Here is a 22,839-nt window from a genome sequence, read left to right on the forward strand (position 1 = left end):
CATATGAAAAAATGCTCATCATCACTCGCCATCAGAGAAATGCAAATCAAAACCACAATGAGATACCATCTCACACCAGTTAGAATGGCAATCATTAAAAAGTCAGGAAACAGCAGGTGCTGGAGAGGATGTGGAGAAATAGGAACACTTTTACACTGTTGGTGGGACTGTAAACTAGTTCAACCATTGTGGAAAACAGCGTGGCGATTCCTCAAGGATCTAGAACTAGAAATAACATTTGACCCAGCCATCCCATTACTGGGTATATAGCCAAAGGATTATAAATCATGCTGCTATAAAGACACATGCACACGTATGTTTATTGCGGCACTATTCACAATAGCAAAGACTTGGAATCAACCCAAATGTCCATCAGTGACAGACTGGATTAAGAAAATGTGGCACATATACACCATGGAATACTATGCAGCCACACAAAAGGATGAGTTCGTGTCCTTTGTAGGGACATGGATGCAGCTGGAAACCATCATTCTCAGCAAACTATCGCAAGGACAGAAAACCAAACACCGCATGTTCTCACTCATAGGTGGGAACTGAACAATGAGATCACTTGGACACAGGAAGGGGAACATCACACACCGGGTCCTATTGTTGGGAGTGGGGAGGGGGGAGGGATAGCATTAGGAGATATACCTAATGTAAATGACGAGTTAATGGGTGCAGCACACCAACATGGCACATGTGTACATATGTAACAAACCTGCACGTTGTGCACATGTACCCTAGAACTTGAAGTATAATAAAAAAAAATTTTTTTAAAGAAATTTGCAGACATTACTCTATCAACCCTCCCTCAACCACAGTTTAACATTACATCCCCAGTTTTATCCAGAATCAGTGTAAGCAACAGTCACATGACGAACATTGCAGAAGCTTGTGTGAACTTATTACTGAAAACATAGTCCCTTGTATTGTTCATGTCCTTTACAACAGGAAAACTTTGCCTTCTTTGGCAAAACAGATGCTGATTCCCATAGACGACTGTGAGCCACAGTCTTTTCTGTCTTGGCTACCAGAAAGCCCAGAATGCAACTCTGTCTTACCTGCATCCATCACCCTTATTTTTAGTTTCCACTATCATTATTTCCCTTGCACTTCCCTACTTCCTCCCCTCCCCAGTTACATGCCTCTTTTTCTCTGTCCTTTTGAAAAATGATCCATTGCATTCCTTCTTTTGGTTGTAATCCATCTCAAGTCCTTTTTAGGAAACAGACTAAGACATGAATCAACTAACCCCAGGTTAATGGGGGCACAGTCAATAGTAGAACTCAAGGTGGACCACTTGTCACGTCTGCTGTCTCTCCCTTAAAATGGGTGCCTTCAAGCTCTGCCTCCTGCACCACGGGACCCCAGCAGTCTTCTCACTGGCTTTCCCAGCAACTGCACCACAGACCTCGCACGTGGAGCCATTGTGTTTACAGACGCCCCAAGGACCTGTGGTCTAGGAAATGGAAATCCCCAGCATATAGTCCAAAGGCCATCTGTTCCTGCATCTCCACAGATTTCATGTCTGTACTTCTGGCTGCCTTGGCAGAGTTGAGGGACTGGGCCTGCTTCCCCCAACACTGCAGAGAAGAGAGGAGAGAATCAAAGAGCAGACACAGTCCTAGTCTTGTACCAACTGCGCTGCCTGCACACCTTGCTATGAATAACAATACCAACAGCAGTAATAACGGCAGTTCTCATGTGTTGTGTGTGCCTCTCTACCAGGCATTCGAGTACATCACCACCACTTCCCTCCACAATGTGTATTACTCCTGTTTTGGAGATGTATGGAGCTCTGAGCCTGTTTGCCTAAAAAGGCATGACTTGCTGGAAGTTAACAGCATCTACTTGCATGCAAAGGACACATAAGCTAAAGTTCTGGCATGCTCTGAGGGACAGCAAATGAGACCCCTGCAATATCAGTCACTCTACTAATAATAGCTACAAAAGCTCTGACGATTGGACAAAAGTGGTTTTTCACCCATCCCAGGCATGCCACTTCTTCCAAATTTAGTGAACTAGGGCTGGATTAATATGATTTCATTGAAAAGAAAGTCGTCCCTAACAGCTTGCACCAACCTTGTCTCTGCTGGAGGCTTGAGGAATAAGACAATGTAAAGGATGAGAAACGGAGTGTTCATTCATATATACAAAAAAAGCAAATGAGAAATCAACAGAAATGTTGACCACAATCTCTAGAAGAGCCATCTTGGTAATGAGCAGAGGTGAGAAAGCACCTGCTTCCATACCCCCATTTCAAACCTTCTCAGGCTGCTCGGGGCCAAAGGCCAGGCCTTCCCACACCCTTCTGTGCATGGATCTTGAGTGTCCCTCGCAAAATGCTGGCTCTTCTGTTGTTGTTTTTGGAAAACAAATGCTTCCTTCCAAGATTCCCCCTCCCCGTTAATATCTGTGCTCAGGACGTGGAGTCCCTGGACACATTACAATGGATTTGTCCACGTTTGAGATCTCGATTTTGTGATTTCCTCCCCATCTTCCCGGTCTCTCTGGACCCCACTGAGTTATGATCCAACCCTCCACTGCCTGGAGAATGCTTAACTGATCCCACGCCATGTCTCATTCTTCCTCCACGCTTCCCTCGCCGCCAGGATGTGGCTCTCAGCAAATGTGGTTTTTTCTCATTTTGATCACTTCCCAAACCCATTTTAAAAAGACAGCATGCCGCTAGCCCCAACACTAGCCCTCCACAGACAGCGAGTCTTGTCCTCCATTTTCTACGCTCCTCTCTCAACTCAGGAACTGGGTTTAACCCAGATCCCCACCCCTGGGATCAGAGCCTTAGATTAATTTTTACAAACATAGCATCCTACCCAGCATATCAAGTTATATCCCCCCTCACCTGTGTATAACACCCTCTGTCAGCTCCACTACAAGCCATTGACTTCTATGATACAAAGAAGATCTAGGGCCGGGTGCAGTGGCTTATGCCTGTAATCCCAGCACTTTGGGAGGCCGAGGCAGATGGATCACTTGAGGTCAGGAGTTCAAGACCAGCCTGGCCAACATGTTGAAACCCTGTCTCTACTAAAAATACAAAATATAGCCAGGCATGGTGGCGCGTGCCTATAGTCCTAGCTACTTGGGAAGCTGAGGCAAGAGAATTCCTTCAGCCCAGGAGGCAGAGGTTGCAGTGAGCTGAGATTGTACCACTGCACTCCAGCCTGGGTGACTCCCACTGGAGGGAGACTCCATCAAGAAAGGAAAGGGAAAGGGAAAGGGAAAGGGAAAGGGAAGGAAAGGAAAGGAAGGAAAAGAAAGAAAAGGAAGGAAGGAAGGAAAGAAAAGAAAGAAAAGGAAGGAAGGAAGGAAAAGAAAGAAAAGGAAGGAAGAAAGAAAGAAAAGGAAGGAAGGAAGGAAGGAGAGAGAAGAGGGAAGGAGAGAGAAGAGGGAAGGAGAGAGAAGACAGAAGGGAAGGGAAGGGGAAGGGAAGGGGAAGGGAAAGGGAAGGGAGGGAAGGGAGGGAAGGGGAGGGGAGGGAGGGGAGGGGAGGGAAGGGGAGGGGAGGGAGAGGAGGGGAGGGGGAGGGGAGGGGGAGGGGAGGGGAGGGGGGAGGGGAGAGGGGAGGGGAGAGGGGAGGGGAGGGGGGAGGGGAGGGGAGGGGAGGGGAGGGGGGAGGGGGGAGGGGAGGGGAGGGGGGAGGGGAGGGGGGAGGGGGGAGGGGAGGGGAGGGGAGGGGGGAGGGGAGGGGGGAGGGGGGAGGGGAGGGGAGGGGAGGGGGGAGGGGAGGGGAGGGGAGGGGGGAGGGGAGGGGAGGGGGGGGAGGGGAGGGGAGGGGAGGGGGGAGGGGAGGGAAGGGGAGGGGGGAGGGGAGGGGAGGGGAGGGGGGAGGGGAGGGGAGGGGAGGAGAGGGAAGGGAAGGGAAGGGAAAAAAGAAAAAAGAAAAATGTGGCAAAAGGAAGCCAAAACAGTCCACCTGAGTCGAGTTTGGGGCCCAGAAACTTTGGGAAAAAGTTCTGTTTTATCTGCAGCCTTGGAGGGGCAACCACATGGCTTTGCCTCTCCCTACTCCCTAACCCACCACATTGATGAACAGAACTGGTGCCGGGCTAATGAGTTACTACTTGACGCAGTATCCCATCACTGTGTTGATGTCTGGGCACCTGCACTCCTCCCATGCTGCCCTGTGACTGTCGGCACCCTGAGGGCATGGGTTGCTTCTGCTCCCTCAGTGCCTCTCCAGGGACTTTCTCACAGAGGGAGCACTATCAGTGCTGGCTGCTTCTTTGGTCAGAAAGGAAGTTGATTGGGGGACTAACAATTGAGAATACACATTAAAATATTTCAGAAAGCAGACACAACAACCTCCTGTGTTTACACAGCACTGATTAAGAATCAGATCCTTACAACAACCTTCTAAGAAAAATAGGACAGGTGTGAGTATGCCCATATCATAGATGAGGCAACTGAGGCTCTGAGAGATGGGATGAGCTCCCCAAATCACACAACGAATACCTGCGGAACCAAGGTTAGAAAGTCTCTTCTTCTGAGGACTCAACTAGTGCCGTGTCTACCAAAATGGAAAGCGGGGAGAGAAACCCAGAGATGGCTGTTTTATAGTATGTTCTCACCCTCGCCAACTCATCTACAACTTCAAGTGCAGGTACTACCTAAACTACAGATGTTAGTTCCAAACAGCTCATGTGTAGAGGCACTGAAACTCTGAAGGCCAATATGTCATTTATGCAAAACTATGCTCTAAAAAGCATAAGCATGTGAAAGGATAAAGGAGATACCAGAGGGACGAAAGGCGAGCACTACTGGGGAAGCCAAGTCTAGGACTGAGCAGGAGAAGGTGGTAGAAAGACAAGAGATGTGGAGGTGTCTGGCCTGGCGTGGTTGCTCACACCTGTAATCCCAGCACTTTGGGAGGCCAAGGCAGGCGGATCATGAGGTCAGAAATTGGAGACCAGCCTGGCCAACACAGAGAAATCCTGTCTCTACTAAAAGTACAAAAATTAGCTGGGCGTGGTAATGCTCATCTGTAATCCCAGCTGCTTGGGAGGTTGAGGCAGGAGAACTGCTTGAACCTGGGGGACGGAGATTGCAGTGAGCTGAGATCACACCACTGCACTCCAGCCTGGGTGACAGAGCAAGACTCCATCTCAAAAAAAAAAAAAAAAAAAAAAGAGAGAGAGAGAGAGAGAGATGTGGAGGTGTCATAGCGTGTGCAAAGAACAGAGAGGGAGGCTAGGAGGAGGCATCAGAAGAGGGGGTGGAAGGAAGAGAGAAGAGAAGGAAAAGCATGAGAGTAGAAGGATGGGAAGGAAAGCAAAGAAGGAAAATAAGCGAGGGGAGGTTGAAAAAGGACACACTTTTCCTATGTCTCTAGGTTTCCCCTAAAAGAATTACCCTGGGGGATAGAAATCATAACATGGGCATTAGAGTTTTGCTCACCTCCTTTCCAAGGATCAGCAGCAGAGATTAAAACATAGGAAACAAGACACAAATAGAATGAGGTTAAGAAAACATTATTCAGATAAACCAGACAGAAAGGAGAAGAATATACTGAAGTCAGAAGGAAGACAGGAGAAAGAGGAGTGATAGGGTTGGCCAAAACAGGACCCCACCAGCAGGAAGCAGAAGCCTCCACCCAAAGCTGAAACTAGTGTCGTGTTGCCAGGAAATCCAGAGAACATTAGTTAAGGAGGAACGGAGATCCAAAACAAAGATGGTGCCCGCATTTGAGGGTGGTGTTATTAAGACTGAGAGGACTGAAACCAGGAGACAAAAAACACAGCAGTACAAATGAAGGGGAAAGACACAGCGTGGTCCTTGTGAAACTAAGACACTACAGGCATGCGACCAGCGCTCCCGCCACCAAAAATCACCTTTCGTTGTCAAAATGTTTGTAGCTAATATTGTTTGTGTTTGTTCATTGTTTAATAAGCATTTGTCCACCTGCCATGGAGTTATTGTCCATTGTAATAAATCTGTAAGAACAGAATCCATAGACTTTATTCTTCTCAAGCAGGGGACTCATGACGGTTATCAGTCACATGCTGGTATTTGATGAGTGATTTTTGATGGAGATAGCAGATCTGTTGGTGGTGAAAATGGTGTTAGCCCACAATGTAAATCAGAATGGTGTTGCTGACTATAATGATGGCACTGAGAGTGGGCATGGTGACGAGGGGGCAGGTGATCACAGTGGTGGTACAGAAGGCAACAAATATGGAATTCTGTTCACAGTGGGGAGCATGGAAACTATCATGATGGTAGTTACAATGAGCAAGATGATCTTTGCCGTGGTAAGTCACCACTTACACAACTACACTATGGAGAGGGGTGTGTGTGTGTGTGTATGTGTGGTGTGTATGAGAGAGAGAGAAGAAGGGTGGAGGGAAAGAGAGAGAGACCACCCACAGTTCACCCATGGTTAAAGTAGAGTACCATCTGCCACAGGACCTTCCCGAAGAGGCATCACAGATGGTCAAGGTCAATAGCCACTCCTTTCCTCTAAAACTGCTATGTTGCTGGTCTCAAACTTCTGACCTCAAGAGATCCTTCCACTTCTCCCCCAACAAAGTGCTGGGATTACAGGTGTCAGCCACTGTGCCTGGCCTCTGGGTAGATTTTTAAATTATGTATAGGCTACCCTGGATTTAAAAAAAAACTACCTCAAACATCATCTAAACTGTGTGGCTGTCAACCCAGATGTGCATCAGAACCTCCTGCAGATTTTTTGCCTAACACCGATGAGAACTTCATTCCATACCAACCAAGTAGGTCAAATTCCCAGAGATGGGACGCTGGCATGAACATTGTGAAAACACTTACCAGGTGAGGTTAATCAAGTCACCTGATTAAGAACCTTCTGATTTACAGAAGAGATAAGTGAAACCCACCACCACACAATATTTAGTGGCGGAATCATAACCAGAATCTCCACAGCAAATTTGGTGCTGTTTCCCCTGCACGCTGCTGATGCAGTCAGCATGGCTTGCGGCCTTCTCTCATTACTCTGTTCACTAAAGAAGTGTCTGACTGTACTAGGACCCTGAGAAAAGAGAGAAAGGAGGTGAAACAGAAAAATGAAGAACACGGACAGGGACAATATGTTGCTTCTTGTGGAGCAAACCCAGCCAGTGCTCTGAGGTGGGAGGATCTCTCTCCCCACCCCAACTCTTCCCCGTTCCCCCCACATCATAGGTCGCTGGGGAGGCAAGTGTGATTTCAATTCCACAAAACCCACATCCCACCTGGCCCTATTCCCAAACTATCTGCATCCATCCGGCCCTCAGGAGGCCCACAACCCAGGAGAAACATGCTCATACTTTCTTGGTAGGAACTTTGATCTTCAAGAATTCTGCCTCTCTGGCCAGCACCTGCCACGGGGCGTGTATCCGGACAAAGATGGATCCCTGGCTTTTATTCTGCAAGGTACAAAGGAAGAACAAATGGAAACACTTGTAAGTACATAGCTTAAATTCCTGGTTCTCCAACTGTTCCACACAAGAAGCCCAACCCGTTGTTCTTCAGTGTCTCATTTTCGTTCTCTTTAAAATTCACCAGGGACCAGTCCCTTCCCACCTGTACCCCGTTCATCAGTCTATTCCAAAAACGCTCTCATCGAAAACAGTAGGATAGTGTTCCCAAAGTGTGGCCCCTGGAAGTTTGGTAGCTTCAGAGGAAAAAAAAAGAACAAGTTAAAACAATTTTGAAACAGATTTGAAATATAAGCAATCATGATTTTCACGGAAATCTCGTTACACTCTTAATAACACATGGTTGGTTTTCCTCTGCTCACATTCAGTGAATACCCTGCAACTTGACTCCATTCACACATTTTTAGCGTTTATTGTTCAAGTCTGTATTTTTGTTCTACTATCATGCTGTTATAGCCCCAAACCACAAAAGTGATCTACTAGAGCCTAGAAGTAATACTGTAAATCATGATGACAATGGTACGATGCAAAATAATATCATAAACAGGGCTCCTACATGAATACAGAACATGAATCTATGTCTCAGAATAAGTGATTGTGTTGTGTGCTGATTTCTCTCAAAAAATGAAAAATAAGGACAGAAAATGCAGTGATGAGTATTTGAAAGTCAGGTTTTATTGACCCAGCAATTCATCTGGCCTTGTCACCATGTCTGTTACAAATAGGTGTCAGATTATGAGAGGAAGGCACCTCATCTTCAAATAAACACTCACTTTTTTTTTCAGAACAAGCACACACAGGGGAAAAACTCTTTACTTTCTGACATGAATTTAATTAATTTTGTCACTAAAAAACTAAAGAGGACCAAAACCAAGTAGGAAAAACTGGCAAGTCTCATTATTGGTGAGAAGTTTCTAAAACTACCTGCAAAATTAAGCACAAGTGTTGTGTTTAAACTCCTTCACTGTGTTCAGAGAGAAAGAACAAGCTGATAGCACAATCCTTCATTAAGTACGCCCTCTGATCTTGGTTTAGTGTTGAAGACTATACAGAAAATCTTCAACTCACAGGCTCTGACTGTCTGCGTTTTCAGTTTGCCTGGCAGAGAGACAGATGGCAAATAGAAGACTACTTCCCCCACTGAAGAACACTGTCTATGGAGGTGCTCACATGTGTTTTTGAAATGACGAACAAAATAAAAAGATATTTTATGGCACTCATTAATGCAAGTGAAACTATCTCTATTATTTTTCAATGGCAGCTCCAAAACATGTTCAGTAATTCAAACGTCCAGAACCAAACCTCACTTTGAGAAAGAAAGCTCATGACTTACAAGGCAGAAAAATGAAGAATAAACCAAGATTTCACAAGGAGATTGGACTATGGTACAAAAGGCTTGGATAGTCCAGAGTTTGAAAATACTGAAAATAACAATCACCACAATGCATATTTATTGAGTGTGTATTATGTGCCAGAACTGAGTTAGGTGATCACGTGCGTTAGCCCACACAATATTCGCAACTATGCTGTAAGGCCAGTACTACCACCACTATCTCTATTCTACAGTTGAGGAAACCAAGGCAGGGAACATGTAAATGATTTGCCCAAAGTTACACAGATAGTGCAATAAAAATAGTTTTCAGACATGACACAATCACTCGGGATAATTAAGAAACACACCCAAGGACTGTAACACAACACAAAGTCATGCGTTTAGGCTAAAATCAAATCCAAGGGTCGATAAGGAACCTATGTGGTAGCCCTAAGACGAAACCTTCCCAATCCCAAGTGTGACATTGTTCTGACAAAATACCGAAAGTGGCCTTCAGTGAGCAATCTCCCCAGTTTTATCTTTGGTTATGCAGGACTACTGGACAGAATCATCAATCACTTGCTGCTACTTCTAACTGTAATTTAAGCTTTTCCAATTAAGTGAAAATAAGGGGAAAGAAAAGAAACCATCTGTGAAGCTGACCTGCAAGCCCAGCTCTCCGTCAAGGCCCCAGAAATTATGTTTTTGGTGAAAGATGGCAAACAGCATCATCCCTCTCTCTAAGAGGAGATCATGACTATTATGAATGTTAACATATTACCCTTTGTCTTTATTTTCAAATTGTGATGAATGCAGTTTTAACTTTCTTTAGGGTTGGTTGCTCAAGTATGTAACAAATATCCATTAAGTGGGTGCAGATGTTCAAAGTTTGAGGTAGGGTTGGGAGGGCAAGGGTCAAATTCCAAGACCTTGGTGGCAGACTGCTAGCTGTCCCCTGACAGCCGTTCTCATGTTCTTCATTTTTAACAAAGCACATGGCCGTCCAGCATTAAGACCACATCTCCCTCACGATTAGGTGTTTCCATAAACAATACTTCTGGCCAATGTCATGCGGTGGAAGTATCTGGTAACCTTCTTCAAAAACAGCAAGTAGGTGCTTTTTGCCCCTTCGTTTTCTTTCATCCCTTAACCTGCTGCCTGGAAGATGGACACAGACATTTTAGACCTTAAGGTTAAAGTCCGGGCTAGAAACAGCGAAGTGTCAAGAAAGAAACTGAGTCTGGCTCTAGGGAGTATCATAGCAGCCCTGGGCTACCTGTAGATTTTTATGTAAAAGATAGAATTTTACCTTGTTTATCCACGGTGATTTTAGAGGCTCTATCAATTGCAGCCTAATCTTACACTAAGCAATGCAAAATCGTTTCCCAGTATGGGGTTGTTGGCTTCCTCCAGCAAAGCACGCATCTCCACTATCCTCAACAGGAACTCGTTTTAAATGAAAACAAAAGCAGGAATGCAGTTTTGTGGATCTAGTCATGCTCCTTTCATGCTATGCAATATTGTTACCTTCTCATAAAAAGGAAAAGTTACCCACCAATGTGAAAAATTAGCTGGTGTGACTGGCCGTGTCTCCAAAGAAAAAAATAAGTCCTTGAAAGCTAGGGAGCACAACCATCACCGAATGCATCGCCCAGGAATCTAAACCTGAAGGTTAACATGTATTGACTTAAAAAAAAATTTCCCTTGTCCCCTAGGCCACTCTGACATCCATTCAGCCCTGCTTGTGGGTGGAGGTTCTTGTAGGCATAGTAGGGGAGTAGAAGAGCTTGGAGCTTCCAAGTCGGACAGAATAAGATCTGAATCCTTAGTTATTGTGAATAGTCCTGCAATAAACATGAGGGTGCAGGTATTCCCTTGATATACTGATTTCTTTTCCTTTGGATGCATACCCAGGAATGGGATTGCTAGGGCATGTGCCAGTTCCATTTTTCGTTTTTGAGGGACCTCCATTCTGCTTTCCATAGTCGCTATATCAATTTACATTCCCACCAGCAACACCTGAGAGTTCCCTTTCACTGCATTCTTTCCAGCCTTTATTTTTTTGTCTTTTTTATAATAGCCATTCTAACTGGGGTGAGATGATATCTCATTGTGATTCTGACTTGCATTCCTCGACGATTAGTGATGTTAAGCATTTTTTTCATACACTTATTGTCCATTTCTATGTCTTCTTTTGTGAAGTGTCTATTTAGATGCTTTGCCCAGTTTTTAATTAGATTATTTGTTGAATCAACCTAAATGTCCATAAGAGAGGAATGGATGTTATATATATGCACTGGAATCATATTCAGCCATAAAAGGAATGATATCCTATTATTCATAACAACATGGATGAGCCTGGAGGACATCATGTTATGTGAAATAGGCCAGACACAGAAAGACAAACACCACATGTTCTCACTCGTATGTGGAAACTAAAGAATATTTGAGCTTATGGAAGTAAAGCATAGAATTGTGATTATTAGGGGCTGGGGAAAATGTGGGGGAGGGGAGGATGGGGAGAGGTTGGTTAATGGATCCAAAGTTAAGCTAGATGGGAGGACTACCTTCTAGTGTTCTGCAGAACTGCAGGGTGAATAGGATTAATATTATTGTATGTTTCCAAAAAGAAGAGAGGATTGTGAATGTTTACAACACAAAGAAATTCTATGTTAGGGGTGACAGATATGCTAACTACTCTGATTTAATCATTACACATTGCATACATGTATCAAAATATCACTCTGTATCCCATAAGTATGTACAGTTATATCAACTAAAAATAAAAGGAGAAATTATATTTGTGACAGCATTATTCCTAATAGCAGAATACTGAAAACAACCAAAATAAATTATGGAACAAGATGAGAAAGGGAACAAAAACTATCGAGGTTTTTGTATAGCTTCCCTCATAGTTTAGCGATTCAGATAGAATCAGTATTTCCTACTAATTCTAGAATCTTCACCACCTGAAAATAAAGGGAGACCTATGTCTCAATTATTAAGGAAAAAAATGATTTGCCTCCGGAATTTTGCAGCTGTGGGAGCTTAGGCAAGTCACTTAACCAAATGAGCCTCACTTTCTTTATCCGAATAAGGAGCATGAAAAATGTTGCATGGCTGTTGTGAGAATTGCAGATGAAGTAGGTGAAGCCGTGCTAGTGTTCCTGAAATGTGGAGAAAAGTCAGGCATTACTATAGCAATTAGCTCTACCCCAGTAAAATGACTGCTTCTTGACTGCAGGACAGCAACTGAAACTTCTTTTGTATTCTTCAAGCACCTACCACGAGGCTGCACACACAGCAGGTCCTCACTGGGGAAAACCAGTTCCCGTTAGATTAAAATTGTGAATGAGTAATCCTGGTTCCTTTATTGCCTTGCACTTTTAAAATTATCTACAAGATTTTCAAAATATCCCACATGTCCTAAAGGAAATCACGGGTTCAAAATACAATGCACCTCCAGAATTTGGGGACAAGGTCAGAAAATATAACTTGCTGAAATCGACAGGAAACTTAACACAACATTAAGAGATTAGCCATCAGAGGATATAACCCATCCCTAAAGAAGATGTTATAAATAAGTAATCAATATGACTGGAGGGGCTCCCAAATCCCAACAGGCAACTAAAACTTCAGTTCATGTAAAATGAGCTGTAACACATAATTTGGTCCTTGTCATCAGAGAAGGGAGAACCAGGGCACAGATATTTCTGTAGGAAGGCCCAGGCCTGTCAGTCTAAGGCAGGTAATTTTTCCAGGGGCAAGAAATGTGAAATATATAACAGAGCAGGAAATGTCTCTAACTCAGTTGAAATGTCGCAAAAACCTATGCAATCCTTTCACTGTGACTCCATTTTCACAAAGCCCTACAAACCCTGCTTCTCTAGTTCTTGGTATCAGGGAGAGTTACCCAAAGACGGTGTGAGTACTGTGGCCAAAGGAAACGAATACTCCTCAGTCAGAGCCTGACTTCTGAGTTTACTGGTCTCTCTCTCTCTCTTCCCCCCCCGCAACACAGGGTCTTGCTTTGTCTCCCAGGCTGGAGTGCAATGGCACAACCTTGGCTCACTGTAACTGCCTCCCGGGCTCAAACAATCCTCCCACCTCAGCCTCCCGAGAAGCTCAGACTACAGGTGTGCGCCACCATACCCAGCTAATTTTTAAACATTTTTTTTAGAGATGGGGTTTTGCCATTTTTCCCCAGGCTGGTCTCAAATTCTTGGACTCAAGTGATCCACCTCCCTTGGCCTCCCAAAGTGCCAGAATTACAGGCATGAGTCACCACATCTGACCTGTCCATTTCTTTTAACTCATGATGTCCACTGGTTTCCCAGACTTGTCCTCAACTAAGTAAACTGGTAGAGAACTGAGCTCACAAAGAGGCTAAGTCAGGTCCCAGCTTGAACCTGTGCCTCACCCAATCTGCTGACGTCTCGCTCCCTCCCTACCCCCCTTCCTCTCTAAAGTTAACTCAACAGCAAGCCTGATGATTTGCACATGGTCTAAGGTACCAGCCCCTCTCACCCTCCTCCCCAGGCTCCAGCACCCAGCCCTTCTCACTGTCATCTGACTGTTCCACCAGCTTGCCACCCTGGAGCCTCCTCACACTCTATCCCTCCATTGCAAAGCTCTCATCATCCCCCATCCCACCCAACTCCTGTTCGGGTCTCAGCTTAAAAATTCCTTCCTCAGGGAGGCTCTTCCTGAGCCGTGGATTACACTCGGTCCCTTCCTCTTGCTTGTACAATTCCTTGTCTTTCTCCTTCATAGCATGGACCCACTATCACAGTCATTGTGTCGTTAGGCATCTCATACCCTTCTTCTCTGCTAGACCTGTCGCTCCATGAGGACAAAGAATGAGTCTGTCTTGTTGTTTGCTTTGTCCTCAGCAGCCACCACAGTACCTGACATATAGTAAGTGCTCAGTAAATATTTCTGGCAACTTCAGTACACATATACTGTTTTCCTAGTGGATTCCATTTGGATCCTGTGACCGATTTCTAAAAATTGGCTACCACGACCCAAAGAGTAATTGGTGACCTTTGGCCAACAGAATTTAAATCTAATTCAGTTTTGAGAAAATAATTCAATTACCCTTAAGTATCAATTTTGAATGTTTCTCTCATATTGACAGCTAAAGTTACTCAAGTTTCCACCTGAGCAGGAACTATCTAAAGATTGTGGAGGGCCTCTCCATCCTCTTGGTAGCCCCAGGTGCTCACTGCATTTGCAGACCGCTGTTCCCTTTCCTAGAGGCCAAAGGAATTGACACAGCCTCACTCATGCTCACAAAACACAACCTGAACTGGATATATCTGAAACTTTTCTGTCTCATAGGCTTCTGGGGGTGTTGTAGCATTAAGGAGAAGAATCAGGAATATTCTGGAAAATAGACAAGGCTTCAAATGTCAGTCTTTGATGTCTTCACTCAGCAAGCATTTGACTGCCATGGTGCCAGTCACCACCCCATGCTGACAGTTCAAGGCAGGGCCAGCTTAAGGACACAGAGGAATTTGAGAATGGTGAACTGATTTGGCCACAGGACTCTAGAGATGGAAACACCTCCAAGCGCACCGAACATATCTTTCTCCAGTAACAGAGGAAGGCCTGCAGCCCAAGAGGCCGCGCTTCATGAGCATAGACACGCAGCTAATTACCAGCAGACCCAGGTCTCCTGGCACCAGCATTCATCCCACCCTGCCATCCCTCAGGGCTGCCAACCATCCACGGCAGTCCTGCAGCCCCTCCCTTCACAAGAAATTAGGGAGGCAGGAGAAGGAGGAATTGGCTAGGGAGTGAGGGAAAGAAGGGGCTGTCACCCCCAGCCACCTCTCTCCAGCACTCCAGGCCCCTAGCAGGGACTGCAGGCCGTGCTCCCGGTGAAGTTATCCTCATTGTTTATGTCTCGTTGTGATCCAAAGCTTGCATGTGGATAAACAAGACCACGTCCTCTCTCTAGAGAGACAAGAGTGAGCGGGAGGCAGCCCCAGCCAAACACCGGAAACTGATACTCCTCAGGCCTCCTTCCCCACAGCCCTGCCAAGCCACCTCCATGCTGACCCAAGGGGCCTGAGTGTACTCTGGTCCCGGGCCCTGCTGTGAGGCGAGAACATCAGCTGCAGCACATGGAGGCCTGGGAATGGCGCTGTGAGGAAGGGTGGGGGGATGAGCCTAGAGGTGATGGAGGGGCAGAGAGGAGACAGACTCCCTCGGACTCCCCTAAGGCATCACCAGCGCCCCAATCCCGCCTGCTGGGCGCCCCACACTCTCAGATCATCACGATTGAAGCTCACGCAGCTGGAGGGCAGCAGTGCTGAGACGGTGGCCAGGGCAGCCACCGCCACCGGCAAACGAGGAGGGGGAGGTGTAGCCTTGAGACAGAGGGCTTTTGAAATAAGAGCAGGAATTCGTCTGAGACAGGCCTCCCATCTGTTCCATTTGAGGAACACCATACCTGTGTCGTCGTGAAGACCAAAGCCTTAACTGCCCTTTGGCTCTCAAGAACGTCCAGCCTCTGATCGGAGGCAGGCTCTGCCTGGTCCTCCTGAGACACAGTGATTTGGGATTAAGCACAGGGAAGAACTTCCTGCCTAGGGAAGGAAAGATGGAAATTTGCTCTCCTGGGAGCTCCTGGATGACAGCACTGGAATCTCCTCTCCAACCCTGTCCTGCATAGGCCAAGGTGAAGGTGGCCACTAATCAGCAGAGGCAGAAGACAGAGCCAAATGCCCACCAAGCCCCATCCCAGAGACCGACCAAGACCAGCAGCAGGACCCTTCCTTCTTACGGAAAAGACTTCACCTGGTTCCCAACCAACGACCGGGGACAACCCAGGGTCCCATGGACATGAAAACTCAGCCACTTTTGTCATATTTCTGGGTGCCAACCTGGGCAGACACCCAGAAGGGGTGATCTCTAGACCTATCACCACAGTCTCCACTCTGTGTATCACACATCATTGCACTCCAGCCAGAGGCAGCCCAGGAACAACTCCTCAGAGCCCAAGTGAAGAGGAAGCAGTGAGGGGAGCCCAGGGAGACTGAGGAGTCAAACCCTCTGATAGGGTCTGACTCTGTCCCCACCCAAATCTCATCTTGAATCGTAGCTCTCATAATTCCCACGTGCTGCGGGAGGGACCTGGTGGGAGGTAACTGAATCCTGGGAGCGGTTCCCCCATACTGTTCTCATGGCAGTGAATAAGCTCATAGATCTGATGGTTTTATAAGGGAAAACCCCTTTCTTTCTTTTTTTTTTCCTTTTCTTTTTTTTTTTTTTTTTTTTTTTGAGACAAAATTTCACTCTTGTTGCCCAGGCTGGAGTGCAATGGTGCAATCTTGGCTCACTGCAACCTCCACCTCCCAGGTTCAAGCAATCCTCCTGCCTCAGCCTCCTGAGTAGCTGGGATTACAAGCACCCACCACCACACCCAGCTAATTTTTCGTATTTTTGTTTTTTAGTAGAGACAGTGAGGGGAAACCCCTTTCATTCGGTTCTCAATTCTCTCTTGTCCGCTGCCATGTAAACACATGCCTTTCACCTTCCACCATGATTGTGAGGCCTTCCCAGCCACGTGGAACTGAGAGTCCATTAAACCTCTTTTTCTTTATAAATTACCCAGTCTCTGATAATGTCTTTTTTAGCAGCATGAGAACAGACTAATACACCCTCCAATATATCAAGGGTGAAAGAACCTCCTCTTCACTCAACTCCTGAGCTGCAGAGGCCCCCAAAGGCAGCATGGCACCTTGAAAGACCCAACCTATGGGGAGTCAGCAACAGAGTGTGACTAAGGCTTCTCTAGGCGTGATTCTACTTCAGAAATCCTACAGGTGGAAGAATTGTGGAACAATCCTCACCATGTAAGATAGGCCCCGGGAAGGCCATGGGTTCTGGAGCCTGAGGACCAGGGCTTGGACCCCAGCTCTGTCACTTACCGGCTGCACCATTTCCAACAAGCCACCAAAGTTCTCTGGGATCGACAGGCAATGTTAAAATAATTGTAATAATTAATAATACCACTTGGAGGACAGAAGGATAGACTTGACAAAAGGATCTGTGGAAATGTTTGGGAGTGGCAGTTCTGTTCCTTATCTTGATTACAGACAGTTTTGGTTTCACAGTGATGGTTTTGTACATATGTCAAAACTCAACAGATTGGATACTTTAAATATGTGCAGTTTATTGTACATCAGTTATACCTCAAAAAGGTTAGAGGGAAAAGATATGCAAAAATGTAAAACAATGCAACACTTCTTGTACCTTTGTTTTAAAAAATCATTATTTTTATTATAATGTTTTATGTTAAATAAACATTATTTACTTAACAATATGTTACATATTTGTTAGCTTTTAATTAATAATAAGTATTCAAAAGTGAATAATGATTTCATGGTATTTCAGAATCAAATGAGGTTGTACATATGAAGGTATTTTGTAAACTATGAAGTGTCTACAAAAGGATTTTTCAAAGAGCAAGTGCAGGGATAGGCATTGTGAAATCTCTGCCTTGGTACTCAAAGCACAGGGCATACCCATGTCCCTCGGGCCAAAAAACACGTGTCCTTGACCCCTATGGGAATCCCACCATGCTTCTTGGATCCCACATAAGAAAAATCATAGCTGAGCCCACCAAGGCAAGAGCGCCTGGCATGTAACTGAACAACACCAAGTGAGGTTGAAGATAAAAGTGAACATTTCTCTTGGGAGTTTGCAATGCTCAAAGGTAACAGGCTGAAAGTAGCCAGATGGAACATTTCTACCAAAAATGAGAGAATGACAATCCATAAGTCCCGAAGATGTTGGCAGAAAGAACAGGGCCTCTCCCAAAACTCAGGGAGGCCAGTAGGCTGGTGTCTGGGCTTCCAGCACACAGAACCAGCCCAAACAGGGGATCCTGGATGAACTGTGAGGAAAGATCCAAGGAAAACGCTGCTCTTTCCTGTTCATCACAGTGAAATTGTTCTGGACAGTCACCATCCTGCAAGTGGAATCAGATGCTGTGGATCCTAACTCTCGGCAACGGGTGTGCCTCTCCCTCGCCCCCACCGGGACACGGAGAGCACTTCAGTGCCTGAGGAATGGAAGGCAAGAGAGCAATGGGCAAAGGGGTGCCCTAGCTAGTCATTAGTAGATACTCAGACCACAGATGATCAGTAGGTCCTGGCTGGCCTGGAACAGTCCCTGTTTATTCCTCCTGCCTCATCATCCCATCAAGTTTAGGATTTTAGCATTCTCAAAAATGTCCCAGCCTAGACAAGTAAATAACAGGGTCACCCTGTGAGCACCACTACATTTAATAGCCATCAAACCTTTGAGCAAGAATGCCCAGTATCCCCTTCCTGTCTTTCATTTATTTGGCCCATGTGAAAAATATCCCACTCAGAAAGAAGCATTCCCAGGCATTTAAAAGCTGGTCATACTACCTCTCAAAGTATCCCTATCTCTTCCCTATCTCTAATGTCTCTCCTGACTTAAAATTTGCATGATTCCTTGATTTTGCTACTTTTCTTTCAACCTCAAGACACCTCTCTAAATCCTTTATGTTATCAGTAATTAACTCCCCTCCTCCTCAAGGATGCACCCCTGCCTTCTCTTAGCAGTGACTCATCTCTCCCTTAAAGAATCTCTACACTATTTTCCTATGATTCAATCATGCCAACAAAGTTCAATTCAACAAGTATTTATTGGGCAGCGACTGTGTGCTTACCAATGTGCTAAGAGTTACATGCTAAGAGTTACGGCATATAAAAGAAATATAAACCATCATGCCATCACACCATCATGTTATCACAACCACATGCATTCACACCATCATTCCATCACACCAGCATGTCACACCATGTCATCACATCATCATGCCATCACACCAGCATGTCACCACACCATGTCATCACATCATCATGCCATCACACCAGCATGCATTCACACCATCATGCCACCACACCATAATGCCACACCATCCTGCCACCACATGCCATCACACCATCATGCGTTTACACATCATGCATTCAAACCATCATGCCATCACCTCACCATACATTCACACCATCATGCCATCACACCATCACACCATCACGCATTCACACCATCATGAATTTACACCATCATGCTACCACACCATGTCATCACACCATCATGTATTCACATCATGATACATTCACATCATGCCATCACACCATCATGCATTCACACCATCATGCATTCACACCATCATGTCATCACACCATCAAGCATTCACACCATCATCCATTCACACCATCATGCAATCACACCATCATGCCACCACAGCATCATGCCACCACACCATCAGGCCATCACACCATTATGCATTCACACCATCACGCCACCATACCATCATGCCATCACACCATTTTCATTCTCTTTGGAAACCAGATAAATGATATATAATATCTGAGACAGATAACAATGGGGCAATTAACGTCCAAAGGGACAGGATGACTACGAATGACCATTTGTTTGTCATCTTCCCTTTCACTCATCAATGGTTGCCAAGTTTTGCTCTGACAGAAATACCCCTACTAGAGCTCAGTCATATGTTTTTAGCAGAATTGATCCCACCCCAAATCCAGGGTATGCCCAATTAGTTTGAGCCAATCAGCATATCCAACCCTCTGCTACAATGACTCCTTCTGGAATATGCTTGTAATGTGGTCAAAACCAGTAAGATGTGAATGACGGCCAGGGTTTCTAGGGAAAGCAGTTTTCTCTTTCTGTCAGACTCTGGGGGATAACAGCGGCCATCAATTCACTCCATAAAGGGAAGTCCTGGGTTAGTGAGGGGGATCAGTGAAAAAATAAAAGATGAAGTGGACCCTGCAGACGGTTGAGCAGAAAGATAGAGAAAGTGGTTGTCTTTAGGGACATCATGGGAGCTGAGGGATCACGCCTCACCAGATCTGCTTATGGGCTTCCTGATCACCTGAGATTATAAATTCCCTTTGTTGTTGGAGCTGGTTTGAGTTGGATGTTCTGCCAATGTGGCCAAGCATTCTCACTGATATAAGAAACCACTGGAAAGAGCTGACTCTGGGCTAAAGGAGCCAGAGGGTGTGTTGTGGAGAGGGAGCTTGAGCTGTACTTTTTGACCACTGCATGATGAGAAGTGCACATGCCGTTGTGAGCAGTGTGGAAGAGAAGAAATGGATGAACATAGGTGCAGAGAGGAATGTGCAGCATGTGGAGACCAGCCGGCCTGAAACCGAGTGGAGCCTGGGGATCCAGAGGGCTGAGACTAGACTGGCCTGTGCTGGCTGTACTGCCCACTATGCTGCTGCTGCCAATGCACCTCGCAACAGTGACCTTCACAAATCAACCCCATACTTTCACCCAAGTTTATTACATTTTCAACAAGATGAAAAATGATGAGAGAGTCCGCCTAGTCAAGGAAAAGGAACCCTTAAATGCCTTCCTCCCTTCCCAGTGGAGCTCAAATTAGAAACGTCTTCCCATTCTCCAGTGAGACCAACAAATACAAGTGATAGCAGGGAGTGTCCATCTGCTCTGGGGTTGGTCTAGGCTGTGATCTAATAGAATGAAGGAACAAGCCTCCCATGTGGCACAGATCCAGGCTGTGACCTTCAGAAGGGGCAATTTTCTAAAGACAAGCTCTGGCCTTCTTTCTAGCGGCCATTAATCCTTCATAACAGAGATCTTACATAAAGAAGCGGTGTAGACTTTGAACATGTACAAAGAAGCTATAAAATCTTCTACAACACTGTTCACAAGCTTTCTTCAGCTAAAGAACTCTTTCTTCAAATATTTCAAGGAGCTACCTGGTTGTGTCCCAGAGAACTACAGTCCCACTTGCTCACCCCCAACTTGGGCTCTGAGTGGTTTCTGTGGCACTTGCATGCAAACCCCAAGAACTATAGTCCTTAGAAATGGATGAGGTTTTTGACTGTCACAATGACAGGGAAACATCACTCATATTTAATGGACGAAGTGAGAGACACCAAACACGCTTCGATGTACTAGAAAGTCCTAGGAAAAAATAACCTTCTTGGAATATACAGTGTTCCACTGAGACTTCCCTAGGGCTCAGGGAAGTGAAGTTGAAAATTACTGTGCTGCCCTGCACATCTGTCCGACCTGACACAGAAGGCAGGATTAGCAATTATCACACAAGTCCCATGGCCCTGACTCCACCAGACTCAGCCTTGAGAGATATTAAGGTAGAGCTTAAAGAACTTGAATTATGAATAAAGCCTCTTGAATTAGCTAAAATCTAGATCTTGGATCTGATACTGATGAACTAATCAGGGACACAGAAAAAGACCTATCACTATAATGAAAAAAAAAAAAAAACAGTGGATTTGATTACTTTGTGAGCTTCCAAAAATATCCAGATCAGCCCAGCTGCCAAGAGCACTATGAAAATAATCCATTAAGAGTAAAAGGATGGTTACCAGAGGCTGGGAAGGATAGTAGGGGAGTGGGCGGGAAGTGGGAATGGTTAATGAGTACAAAATCAAAATAGAAAAAATAAGACGTAGTATTCAATAGCACAATGGGTAACTATAGTCAATAATAATTTAATTGTATATTTTAAAATAACTAAAAGAGTACAGCCAGATTGGATTGTTTGTTACACAAAGGATAAATGTTTGAAGGGACAGATACCCCATTGTCCACAATGTGATTATTATGAAGTACATGCCTGTATCAGGGTATCTAATGTACACCATTAATATATACACATACTACGTACCCACAAAAATCAAAGTCATTTTTAAAATAAAGAAAAATAATAATCCATTAGCTTAGAGTGTTCTGGAGGCCAGAGGATGAAGGTCATATGGGTGCACTAAAGGAAGAGCTCAGAGAGACCCCACTGAAAATCCCAGCTCTGCCACTTACTCCCTGTGTGACACTGATACGTAACATGATCTCTCTGAGTCTCAGTCTCCTTTCTGATCAAGCAGAAAAAGAAGAATCTGGAAGCAATAGTGACCTCATAGAGTGCTTGTGAATATCAGCAATAATGTAAGAAAGACACCTAGCACAATGTCTGGCACATAGTAGGTGCTCAATGCTAATAATAATTAGATTCTGCAGATGGTGTCTGCTGGCCAGAAGAATTTGAATTAAGGGGGTTTGTGCAATTGAGTTTCCAGCCTCCTCCCTTTTTTCCTAGAAAAAGCTGGCTCCTGGGGCATTTTCTCCCCCTCTATGAGGCAAAAGCCCAGTCTGGATCGTGTCCTCTCTACACAGCCCAAACATGCTTTTCCACAGCCATGACCCGGCGTGCACACCACATGGAACCAGTCCTGCCTGAGACCACAGGTCTGGAAGAAAAGGGGTCATCAGCCCTGCTAATTAAATCTGCAGATGATAACAAACTGGGCGGCTCTGCAAACAGCACCAGAGAGGACGGGGATATAAATGAGAAGGGACCTGGGGAGTTTACAAAATATGGGACAGGAAATCACAAAATGAGATTCAATGCAGAAGAATGCAAGGATCTCCAACTGGGGGGAATAATCAGAAACACAGACCCTGGAGGGGAAGGGAAAGCTGGAAAAAGGCAGAGGTGATGAGGGCTTGGAGCGGATGGAAGACAGGTGGCAAATGAGAGAATGGGCGCAAGAGGCGAGCAGCAAGTAGGGGTCGAGAAGCCTGGAGGGAAGTCCAAATGGAAACCATGGGTCCCATCCAGTGGGGCCGTTCGCACTCTCCAAGGCTCACTTCCAAAGGCCATCCTCCGCTCCAGCACCAGCCCAAGTCACACCTCCTCCAAGAAGCCTTTCTGGACTCCCACAGTGAGCCCTACCAGTCTCCCCGCTCATTACTCTTCTGTGAGCCCTACCAGTCTCCCTGCTCATTACTCTTCTGTGCTCGGCCGGGCCACGTTTGACCATGGGCATCACTCCACATCTGACTCTTTTATCTCCAACCAAACTCTCAGCTCCAGGGGGACAAGGATCCAGCCCTGTGGCTCACTGTGCTCCTTCCCACATCCAACTCAGAGCAAAGCCGGGGGTAAATCTTCAATAAAAATGAGGGTGGCATCATCTCCAATAACATGACAAAGAAAAGAATTTCCCACTCCAACCCCTGCTGGGTCAAAATTCTGTCTGAGGTCTCTCTGTCCTT

The 22,839-nt window shown here is 45.5% G+C and overlaps 1 protein-coding gene across 5 annotated transcripts in view; it reads right to left on the reverse strand.

The window, feature by feature from the left end:
• The window catches only part of ANO2 (anoctamin 2), a 393,019-nt gene that overhangs the window by 297,826 nt on the left and 72,354 nt on the right, over positions 1-22,839 (reverse strand). For all 5 annotated transcript variants that reach the window (XM_077953328.1, XM_077953330.1, XM_028829182.2 and 2 more), the window contains one exon: positions 7,302-7,400. In XM_077953328.1, the coding sequence (XP_077809454.1) occupies positions 7,302-7,400 (99 nt within the window). The remainder of the gene's footprint in view (positions 1-7,301; positions 7,401-22,839) is intronic.

Source organism: Macaca mulatta, chromosome 11, assembly GCF_049350105.2.
Source record: "Macaca mulatta isolate MMU2019108-1 chromosome 11, T2T-MMU8v2.0, whole genome shotgun sequence".
Taxonomy (NCBI): Eukaryota; Metazoa; Chordata; class Mammalia; order Primates; family Cercopithecidae; genus Macaca; species Macaca mulatta.